The 12,078-nt window shown below is 41.3% G+C and overlaps 1 protein-coding gene across 3 annotated transcripts in view; it reads left to right on the forward strand.

Moving 5' to 3' along the window:
* The window catches only part of LOC119163333 (putative phytanoyl-CoA dioxygenase), a 57,421-nt gene that overhangs the window by 40,501 nt on the left and 4,842 nt on the right, over nucleotides 1-12,078 (forward strand). For all 3 annotated transcript variants that reach the window (XM_037415312.2, XM_075872989.1, XM_037415313.2), the window contains 3 exons: nucleotides 4,731-4,812; nucleotides 6,343-6,524; nucleotides 10,689-10,844. In XM_037415312.2, coding sequence (XP_037271209.2) covers nucleotides 4,731-4,812; nucleotides 6,343-6,524; nucleotides 10,689-10,844 — 420 coding nt within the window. The remainder of the gene's footprint in view (nucleotides 1-4,730; nucleotides 4,813-6,342; nucleotides 6,525-10,688; nucleotides 10,845-12,078) is intronic.

Consider the following 12,078-nt stretch of genomic DNA (forward strand, 5'->3'; position numbering starts at 1 on the left):
GTTTCGGTTTTGTAAAAGCAGCGATCACCCCAGCAGCAGCCGTGAACTTTGGTGCTAAGGTCATGGTTGCAATCACAACAGGCATCAGCTCGAATGCATGCTGTGAGAAGAGGATCTCTCCATGGCGCAGCTGTTCTCTCATACACCAGTGTTTTTTAGAGTTATGCGATATCAGATCTAAAGAAGTTGGCTGCCAGCTATACAATTTTTCACAATTGCATCTGTTGCTTTGGCCTTCTGAGGAAACTGTTTCTTTATAATGTGGTAGCAGCGTTCGGAACAGAAAAAAAAATAATAAGGCAGTGACATTGCTCAAAATAAGCAAGGTGGTGTCCAGTTCCCGGAACAGCTTGGTGAAGACAGGTGCACATGACTGCTCAAGAACACATGCGCGTATTCTCATTTATATGGCCGCTGTGCTTCACACTTACCGATTCGGCGGTTGACACTTGCACGGTCAGGTTTTAAAAAATTGGGTGGCTGTACATGAATAAAAAAGTTACAGTTGTACCACAAGGGCGAAGCAATGAATGCGACAGCAGCAAACTGGAAACTCATACGAAGTGAGCCTGGCAGCCAACTATCCTATTTCGCGTAACTGTAAAAACGCTGGCGTACGAGATTACAGCCACCTCAAGGAGAGCAATACTTTTTGAACAGTCTCTTAGCATTGAGAGTGCAGCACGTTAAAGTGCTGGTGGCTCCCGAGCTAGCATGCGCGGCTGTGATAGCGACCACACTCTTGGGAGCAAAAGTTCACAATTGTTGCATGAGGAGGGGGTGGGGGAGGAAATGTTATTGCTACTGCCCTCAGTGCAAAGAATAGGTTGGCTCTTTTTATATAACCTCATTCGTCGCCCCAGCTTGCGCGCTTTTACCCGTGGATAGAGCATACGAAATGCGAGGGCAGGTTATCAATTTGGAATCGATACAGGGCACATGCGCAGTTATACTTGATGTATGAATTACAAGGCGAGCTTGCACTTGCAGTGAGTAATTCGAAGGACTATTGCTTTACCACGTCTCTGGCCAATTTCATTAAAAATTATCGAAGTAAGTTTTAGAATTGCATTGGTGATAAGAAAAAACCCATATCACAAATGAAAATGAATGAACAGCTTCTTACTGAAAATCTGCAACTTGCCAACCACTTTAATACGTTTTTTCACAGTATTTTTTCTAATTCTAGTGATTGTTCACACAACTGTGCGGTGCCACAACTTTCTCATGCAAATTTTACATTGGAGCTGGGTGTACTTGCTATGCTGCTCAACCTAAAACCCTTTTGGGACCTTAAACCCCACAAATCAATCAATCATTAACCTCAAACCCAAATGTTTTAGTGGACCTGACAATATGCCTAATTCATTTATTTGTAGATATGCACTAATTTTATCAAAATTTCTTGTTACAATATTTCGTACGTCACTGTTGTTCGAATTACCGAGTGACTGGAGGACAGCCCACATTGCGGAAGTCCCGCGTTGGATCTAGTGGCTAAGGTACTCTGCTGCTGACCCGCAGGTCACGGGATTGAATCCCGGCTGCGGCGGTTGCATTTTGAATGGAGGAAAAAACGTGGTAGGCTTGTGTGCTGAGATTTGGGTGCACATTGAGGAACCCTAGGCGGTCAAAATTTCCCGAGCCCTCCACTACGGCGTCCCTCATAATTGTATGGGGGGTTTTAGGAAGTTAAACCCCACATATCAATAAATCATCAGTCATAAGAAGGGAGATCGTCTTCTCATAGAAAATTATGATCCTATTTCTTTAACATCATCATGCTGCAAACTTATCGAACATATGATCGCAAACAGCATACCTACATATTTAGAAAAGCATTCCGTTTCTACTAATTGTCAGCATGGGTTTAGGAAAGCATTCGACTGTCGTACAGCTGATCACTGTTGTTCATTTTTTTGCGTCAACTCGACAAAAACGGACAAATTGACATAATTTTTCTAGATTTCAAAAAGCTTTTGACACTGTCTCTCGCGATAAATTAGTTCTGAAACTTGAAAATGCGGGAATCTCAGGATCTTTAATTTCTTGGGTTGTTGCATATCTGACAAACCGGCATTAATTGGTGGAAATTAATACTGAAAAATCGGGCTCACTTCTAGCCACATCAGGTTTGCCGCAGGGCAATGTCCTCGGCCCTCTCTTTTTTATTATACACATTAACGACATTGTTAATATGGTTGATTGTGGTGTCCAGATTCGATTATTTGCCAATGATTGCGTGCTATTTAAGGACATTAATTCTATCAATGATCAAATTAGCTTACATAGTAGTTTAAATAATATTTTTGAATGGTGCATCAATAACCTCGAGAGAGTGCAGCGAAAGGCACTTAGGTTTATAGTTAAAAAATTCTCAAGACAGGATTCACGCACAGAGCTTATGAAAGCTAACCACATTAAACCACTCAAGATGATGAGACAGAAGCAGAGACTGGAGCGTGGAAACTTGGGCGAGTTGGTAGGACATAACTGAAAATGCGAACAGCGCAACCTAAAAGTAGTTACAGCGTAACTACGGAAGTGAAGAAACAAGGATATAAAAAAGGGCTGATAAAAAGAATAAAAACAGCGCTCTTTTATTTGTTTTTCTGCTTTTGTTTTGTTTTTTCCACTTTCGTAGTTACGCTGCAACTACTTCTAGGTTGCGCTGTTCGTACTTTCAGAGACTAGAATTCCTTAAACTACTTTACACGAACAATTCACCACTAGGCTCATCTCTATATCCATCGCCCCTATTAACCCAAACCACTCTTCACTGTAGACAAAATCCATTAACACCCTACTTCACGAGAACAAACACATTTAAGAGTTTTTTTTTTTCCTCGTACAATAACTGAACGGAATTGTGTAATCGAATAGGCACCATAATGCAGATTATTAATTTGTCAGTATAGCATTTCACCAAACATATTGACTCTATTTCTGAATTACTGTTCTTGTTTTGTTTTTTGTTTTAATTTTTAACATGTTCACTGTTGTACCATTTCATTGTCCTCCCTGCTTGGATTATGTGTCCGCAGTATTTGACGTCCGAAACTCGTCGAGGGTGTCCATATAGTTTTTATCGCAATAATAAGGCAGTCGCACAATTTAGCCAAGTACTTGAAAAATTCAGCATTCAATAGATGTTGCTTGAAAAGTGTTTTGAACAGAGCTACATCTGCTCTGAATGTTCTTAGTGCTGTAAACTTACCTGAAAAGGCCATGCTGGCAGCTCGACACCGTCTCGACACGTCTTTATGGCTGCTCCAAGCCTGCTACAAAAATCACTTTTGCCTGGTCCCATTTGGCCTGTTACACCCCTGTCCTACAAAACGCTGGTGGTGGCAAATACTCCAGAGAGAAGTGCTCTTCTCGCACCGTCTCTTGGCTTTGAAAGCAGACCAATGCTTTTCAAGATAGCATGTGTGCCAGCAATCGGAACCGTATCCTTAAAATCACTGTTGCTACCTCAAACGACCCCCTTACATTTTCTCATGCTCGTTCAAGACGGGTGGTTTTATTTCTGTTTGAGCATTTGAAGGCAGTTCTAACATGCGGGGGATGTCGTTGTATGCGGCGACCAGGCGATAAAGATGGGCCGGCTCATTTGATCTGTTTCAGCAGCGCTCACTCGTAAAAGTTACGATGCGCAGGAGCATGTTATCAATTTGAACTGGTTACGCAACATGGAGGCGAGGGGAGTGTCCACATAATTACTCCCGCAATAATAATGCAGTTTTTTACCCCTAAATAAATGTTCTGGGTGAACTCTGCCTCTAGTTGTCCTTTCACTTAATTTGTGCACTTATGTTTGAATTTTTGTACTGAACCTGCATGTAACAAAATCTTCTTCATAACTAACTTTTTTTGTTTCGTTATACACAGGTTTAGCTGTAGTTCATTTTAGACAAACCTTTTATGCCACTAAACTTTTATGGTTCTGAGCCATTAATGGCCCATATTGCTCCACATAAATGTAGAATGCAAATAAGTATCAAGAAAGTGCTTATATGACATTTTAATGGACAAAAAAAGAGTTTAATCTGAGAATTCTTAGAATCCTCAGACTATACTAATTGCTTACTGTTCATAATAATTACACAGGCAATATCAAATTTTAGAGATACTTGCACACTTCATATGGTAAGGAATATATGTGCAAAATTTCATCCCGATCGAGCTATCAGAAGTAAAAAAAACATTATGCCTGAACTCGAGAAGTTGCCAAAAAATGGATCTAGAAAAAAAAACGCATCTTAAAGGTATATGTGAAAGCTAACCTCTGTGGAAAAGATGTGTCTTTCAAGATGATTTATTCCATCATGAGAGCTTGGCAATCATGGTTATTTTGAGCATGTGTTTTAGTGAACTCCTAATGCGAAACGCAATGGCAAGCAGCCAGGTGACAATTTTCAAAGGACTCTACAGAATGAGCTCCTTTTAGTTTTTAGCAGCCACCTTGTGCTCTTTAAAAGTGATTTTAACCTATTTTGAGTTTAGTTACAACCGTGAGTTTTTTTTTGCTGTGAAAGTAGAGAAACTTGTGAAAGCAAATAAAAACAAAAATTTTTAATTTTAAAATGAACTTGTGGTCCTCGACTCACATCTCCCTCTAGACCGCTGATTTTGCACTTGTTTTGGTGAAGTTTACACAAATTACCTCATTTTGCTCGATTGTCATGCTCTAGTTGCACAACTTGACTAATGTGCCTTGAATGTTGCAGATTCTGGACTATGCAAGCTCATTCTGTGGGCCTAATTTGACAGCCATGCACACAATGCTCATCAACAAGCCACCAGATACAGGTACTGTCCGTCAGCTAGTCTATGCTTGTTGCTGTAACAAAATGCCACACAATTATAAGTGCCAAATGTGACCACGCTCCTTGGGTGTTTGTGTTATGTGCTGTCACTAGAAACAGCTTGAAATTTAGGCTCGTTTCAAGTAGTGGATGAACTAGGCACCGTTGTACTAAAAATGTTTCAAATGATTAAGATGATAGGCATGTCATCAATATTGTAAGGTTGCAAAATGCAAAACGTTGGACAGCAGCTGCCTGCAGCAGTGAAAGATGAGCAGGTGCATGCAGTTTGTGGGACACTAGGGGTCCACAACCATAGCAGCCAGTTCTGCTTGCTCCTTCCCTATCCAGTTACTTGTAGAGTTTATAAGTTTGCTGACCCGCTGGTCTGTGGCAGTCGCATTTTCGATGAAGGCGGAAATGCTTGAGACCCATGTGCTTAAATTTAGGTGTACTTTAAAGAACACCAGGAGCTCGGAAATTTCTGGAGCCCTCCAGTACAGTGTCTCTCGTAATCTTATGGTGGTTTTGGAACGTTAAATCCCAATATTTATTATTATAGAGTTTACAAGTTGCCTGTTGTATTTTTTTATATCTGTATTTTTTCAACAAATGTAGTTTTTTTTATCACGCTCACCAATAGCGTCTGTCACTGACTCAGTAGTTGAGCATCCCATTAAACAGAATGGAGACAATTCTGGAGACATTGTTAAAAAGTAGATATGTGCACTTGTTTATAGGTGCACATATTGCTATAAAAAATGATGTGATGTTTTCAACTTCCCTTTGTATTTGAGTGACATTTTGTTGTTATATTTATAGTTATTGTAATTTAACATATTTTCTAGAACAGAAAAGCAAATAAATTTTTGCTTCCTCGAAAAAGTCGTGCCACTTTTTTGGGGACATATTTTATGTTAATTTTCTTGTTAGCATCTGGCAACTTAGTTATCTACCCTGCAGCTTTGCCAAGATACACTGATTGTAATTTCAAATTCCGCCCACCCTTGAGATTTATATCGCCCGCCAAGGTTCTGATGCAAGTGCAGTTGCATTACAAGGGAAGTCGGATAGCTAATAGAAAAAACATACAATACTAAATGAGTGGTTTGGTGGCTGCACTAAACCCTTTATATGGAGGTTGATGGTGATGCATGTATGTGTGCATGTGTGTTCAGCACCGGTGCAGTTGATGGACGACGAATTGGTGTTCCTTTCTGCCAGATGTCAGAACAGTGCGGCATCTCTGCCATGACCTTTATCTTTAGAATTTAATGTGTTTTGTGTATTTGTAATTCAAGTTCTTTTGTAGCCTGACAGTATGCATCTCCTCTTCTCGAGTAATGATAAAGTCCTTTGGATGTGGTAATAAAGTCAGTTTGAAGTGCGTATCTTTCCTGCCTAGTCGCTTCCATTTGCACCTTGCGAGATACCAGCAGACACACTGTCTCAGTGAATGTTTTAAATGATCGTGTTTCTGCTGTTACCTGGCACATTTACAGCTCAGCCATCTAGATGTGCTGTTCTGTTACAGGGGCCCTAACGTCCCGTCATCCGCTGCACCAGGATCTGTACTACTTCCCATTTCGGCCAGCAGACCGTATTGTGTGTGCGTGGACGGCCCTGGAGAAAGTGACACGTGAGAACGGTTGCCTCGTCGCCATTCCTGGATCGCACCACGGAGAGCTGATGGAGCATGGCTACCCGGAGTGGGAGGTGTGTTAGCACTTTGGTAAATGCTCTGTCTCAAATGGAATAACTTCCTCTAATCAGTAACTTTTGTATTTGATTGCTGTACACCGCCTGTTAAGTTTGACATAATCCTTTTAAAGGGGCCACTTTTTGAACAGATTTGAAACTTTGGTAAATGCTCTGTCTCAAATGGAATAACTTCCTCTAATTAGTTTACTTTTGTATTTAATTGCTGTACATCGCCTGTTCAGTTTGACATATTCCTTTTAAAGGAGCCATTTTATGAACAGAGTTCAAAAGTACTATTGCACAGCAAGCACTAGGAAAGCTGAAATTCGCTTCCAAAAATAGCTGAAACTCACTCTTGGCGAACTGTTGTACTTGCACAATCCTAGCACTCCCCCATTTGATCGTGTGCATTGAAATAGTGTGCCGACACTGCACGCTTTCAAACCACACACCCACTTCATAAGCACTGGCCTTTTCATTCGCAGGCAGTCGTTGTACGCCCGCACATCCTGCTAACAATTTATTTTTTGTACAAGTGGCTCAAGTTGTGTCCCAGGAGATGATGGCAAGCTGTGGGCACCTTCTTTGTGCATTCATTCACATGACACCTGAATAAACTAACATGTTACACATGCAAAAGTCCATATCCGGCCATAATTCTATATGTTAGCCAGCTGTAAAGAAGGCGGTGTTTTGGGGCAATATTATGGTGATATTTTCAGTGCCTGATAAATTTGGGAGATTGTGTGTCCTGACAAATCCATCTTGAGAGGAAAGAGTTGTGCACAAAAAGGAATACACACAAATTTGTTGAGTACAAATAGTTTGTTATTTATCGTGTTTCATTCTCGTTGTGGAAAACAATATGTCGGCCAAACCAGCAGTTGTGCGAATGAGCGACTTAGAGAAAGCACAGTTACAAGCCAAATAAACTGCCGCTGGAAGGTTCTCACGCTCTTCACATTCATGCATGCGGTTGCCGGCCTTTGTCCCATAACACACTCATTGTTGGTCGACATAAAGATGAGATTATTCATTTGTGATTGTGGAAGCCGAGCTTATTGATGCTCTTGGCAATGTTTGTATCAGCAAGCCTTCGAAAGCGTTGTCACCTAAGGAGTTTGGTTTCCTGAGTACGCGGTGACACACCGTATTATCTGTTATGATTTGTTTCAGGTAGATGACATTGTTGCGCATTTATCTGCATGTTCCCGTGTGCTTACATGTCTGCCTGACAATTAGTAGTCCAAGTTTGAAAATAGTAGTTCTCTGTTCTGTCCATCTGTGCCTTCCTGTTCCTGTATTTTGCCTTGCGCTACATAAAATTCTTTTAAATTATACCGGAAGTCTGCAAACGCGTTAAAATAATGGAAAAGGCTCCAGACAGTGATGCGTGCTGGCATTGCCAGCCCCTCCCCGTTGTGTAGTTTTCAGCACACATGTAAGGGAGGAAGCACACTTGAATCATGCAACTTTGTGAGGCAATGAACTGTGAGATAGTAGTGAGGTCATGTGATGGTTGCATTGAGAAATGCTGCAGAGCCCCTTTGTAGAGATTGCACTGCATTTGTTAATAGTGTAGCACAGTGGTGTTAAAAAGGATGATGCAGTGAGTCATAAAAAAAAAAACGACAGGTGTAACATTCGGAGGATAGAAGAGAGCAGTGTGGGTAATGGAACAAACAGACGCCAAGGACATCTTGCACCCCTGTCGCACGGCACCTGTAATGACATTAGACGTTAATGTTAAGCTTGTGCGAATAATCAAATGCTTCGAATATTTGAACTAATAGTTGAGTATTCGAATTTGCTTTGATTAGAATTTAAATTTTCGAATATTTTCGAAGTATTCGCAATGAACAAACAAATAAATATTAATCCGCATGTAATTGCCTGTAAAGGTGGTGTCACTGCAATGTAGAGGTGCTAAGCCGTGAAAGCATCTACCCAGGAGAAATTTGTTTTGCCGCGAAGCCCCCTTCAAATTTAAAGGGGCCCTGCAAAACTTACTGAGCATGTTTAGAAAACGCTGCTGATCGGCAGTCGAGGCTACTGAGCACACGCGAGGCAAACATTATAGCGCAGCACGTGGCCTGTAATTCACAATAAAGTTTCAAAGCTAAAAATTATTTTCTTCCCTCGGCAAATGACACGACAAGCTCAGAAATCACTTGTCACAGCCAAGAAGGAATATAAGGCTCTGGTCACAGGCATTGGCTGATTTGAACATGGCGCGCTCGTCGTTACCGGGGCCGCCGCGGGAGACCGCTGCTTGTCCACGAGTGCAAGCGCTATTGCACTGAAAAGCCGCATATTCGAAAAATAAAAAAAATAAAGAGGTGCTCAAGGGCACGAGATGTGCGTGACGTATTCTATTTCACCGTGCCATTCTTCCCTGCTTAGCTTCCAGCTATTTTGCCGGGTTGAGAAGAGAGAATTCAATTGCGGCGTGCGACAAATTTTTGAAACTCCGCTCTTACTGGACCGATTCTAGAAAATTTGCGGTGGTAACATTGTGAGGCAACAAGCATGTTTAGTGGCTCCATGGCTACTTTAAGAAGTGTTGCAGGGCCCCTTTAAAGGAACATGTTACTCTCAAATCGATTCTTCATTTTATTAAGCTTGTTATGATGGCTTACATGCTCCAAGTATAATAAATTTTAAAACTTTAAGCATCTTACAGGTTATCACTCGCATCCTATCAAAACTACTACTCAAGGTTGTTTTGACTTCCTTTGAACGAAAAAAAAATGGCGTTTGCATACAGTTCCTATTTCAATTCAAAAGAAATATTGTGCAGGGTAGTTAGGTCATGATAAATATTCCCCTTTTGTTTCATACATGTTATCCGAATTCAATTCGAAATTATTTGATAAAATTACTATTCGCTTTGAACCTAAATTTCACTATACGCTTCGAACCTGAAATTCACTATTCGCACAAGCCTAATTAATGTCGTTTTTGTTGCTGCTAATTCGCTTTGAACCTAAATTTCACTATACGCTTCGAACCTGGAATTCACTATTCGCACAAGCCTAATTAATGTCGTTTTTGTTGCTGCTACACTGGCATAGTGAATGACATTCACCCGTTGAATGTGTTCATTGAACTAATGGAAGCACCACATGTGTACTCTCGTCAGCAGGCACTTGACAAGAGATTACAAAATCGACATCTTAAAGCAAGTGTAAACAATGTTCAGGTGTTTATTAAAAGTTGTGGTTAACGTTTTGGTAATCTTTGAACGTGCAACACGATAGTGGAAGCGATTTGTGCAGCTATGTTCCGAGGCTCAGACTTGACACTATAGCACCTTCTGTCAATCATGTTTACACATGCTCACTGTTGTTTTGGGTCGCTGCATTGGATTACGCAGGCACGTGTGGGACACCAGTTTATGGAGAACATTTTCAAACCACTTATCCTTTTTTGGAGAGCATCACAGTTCTCTGTTAAACATCTTCAGTTTAACAGCGCACTCAAGAACGGGAACTAGAAGAAAAGTAAGAGCACAACACCCGGGTCGTGCCCTTACTTTTCTTCTAGTCTCTGTTCCCCACTGCGCTGTTAAAATCAAGATGAATCCGTACCAACTCGCTCAAGTTAAAATTCTCATGCACTCTGTTAATCACTGGTGAAGTCAAAGCCCAAAGAGCAGCCAAAGGAAATGAATTGGTGTGTAGGTACAGCTCCGAATTTCTCATTGTCTGTCATCTTTTTTTCAATAGCAAGACTGAGGCACTTCAGCCGTTTCGGAGGCTTCATTCGCAGCAGCTGGAGAGCAAGTAATGTTCGTTTGCACTGATCATCTGCGGTATATTTTGAACTAGCTGAACAATGCTATGCAAATGAAATCTACTATTTGCAACTTTTTGGTGTCTTGACAGCCTGCTGATAAACGTTGACATCAATTGTGAATGTCATTTCATATAGCTGGGTAGACTTGACATTACACGTGCCGTGTGACATGGGCATTAGCAGAGGAGAAATGGGCTGAGCGCAAAGGCAAGATAGTTGCCAGTCATCAATAGGCTCCAAGAAAAGGCTAGCATGAGGCAGGGAGTGTGCAGAATGGATCTGTCGGGATTAATTAACGGGACCAGTTTAATTGGAGCTTCCGCCCTACAGAGGGTGTAGTTAGCATGACGGTCTGAAATGAGAGAAAGTCTTGTTTCCAAGGGTGGTGTGAACAAGATGTACCATGGAGTCAAGGGCCTGGCAGACTCTGTGTTTGACAAGCGTGTCCACCTGGAGATGGAAGCGGGTGACACGGTGTTTTTCCACCCGCTCCTCATCCATGGGTCGGGTGCCAACAGGACAAAGGGCTTTCGCAAGGTATGCATGATCACTACTGCTGCAGTGACACAAAGAATTTCTTGACAGCATTATACAAGGAATGACAGTGAAAGGCACTGCCCAAGTGTGAGCTTCACTCTTCTTGCATTCACTGCAAGAGCTACAATGTGAGCACGGGCCAAACAGGTGCCTGTTACTTGCAGTTGATGCTCAGAAAGTACGAAGGCAGACGAAGTAACAACTGCTGTGCTTTTCACGAATTACATCTCTGAAAATATGCAAGATAATCAAGTACTCTCCACATGCTGTGGGTCTGCCAAGTTTAGAAAAACATCACTGGCTGAAGACACTGCATCATATTCGCATAACCCAGCATTCCTCTTGTGCTGGGCATTGCTCTAAAAACCGAATTATTTGCTGTTGATGAATATATTTGTGCAGTATATGTTGTTTAGTCTTTGTGATATCTGTTTTTGTTTTAACATAGATGTTTCAAGCTCCCTGCTGTAATAGTTAAGTTTCCCATTGTTCAGCCTTCACAGAAAAGCTTCAAGAAGTTGTTTTTGAGATTTACTACAATTTTCTAGCCAAAGGAAAAACGGTTTAAAGTGGTTCAATGTATGTATCATGAGAGTACTCGAGTGTTTAATTGGAATGGGGAACTCAAGTTGTAGAACGGAAACAAAATGAAAATCAAGGGACCCTCAAGCTTCATCTTTAAGAGTTGAACGCAATAGCGATATCCTGTCCCTAGCGCGTACTTCAAACACTTAGTGCATGAAATCTTTGCAAACTTGCTATGCACCGCCTATGTGGCGTTATGAGAATAGGTGCAGTAATGTGCGAGACTTGTAGACTTGTGTAGTGGGTGACCGGCTTTAAACCATGAAGTCATCATGATAACCACAAGTTCTGATACTCGATGGCAGTGTACCCTTGTACTACGCATTATTACTGCAATATTTAATGTTGTATAGTGAAGCATGTATACAGGACGCATGTGTTTGCGAAGCACGCGAGTGACCTTCACTGCATTTCCAAGCAGAAAAAGTTATTTTTGCTGTATTCACAAGCAGATGCGTGACTGTGTGGTAGAACACCCGCTTGCTTCTCAAACGACCCAAGTTCGATCCCCACTGGGACCCAGAACTTTTTTATTATTTGTTTATTTTGTTTGCATCTTCTTCATTATTTTTTTATCTCGCGCAAGATGATAATTTTTGGCTGATAACCAATGCCGCCGACACCGAAATTTCTGTGAAACGAGCTCTTT

The sequence above is a fragment of the Rhipicephalus microplus genome, chromosome 9 (assembly GCF_043290135.1).
Source record: "Rhipicephalus microplus isolate Deutch F79 chromosome 9, USDA_Rmic, whole genome shotgun sequence".
In the NCBI taxonomy this organism is placed as follows: Eukaryota; Metazoa; Arthropoda; class Arachnida; order Ixodida; family Ixodidae; genus Rhipicephalus; species Rhipicephalus microplus.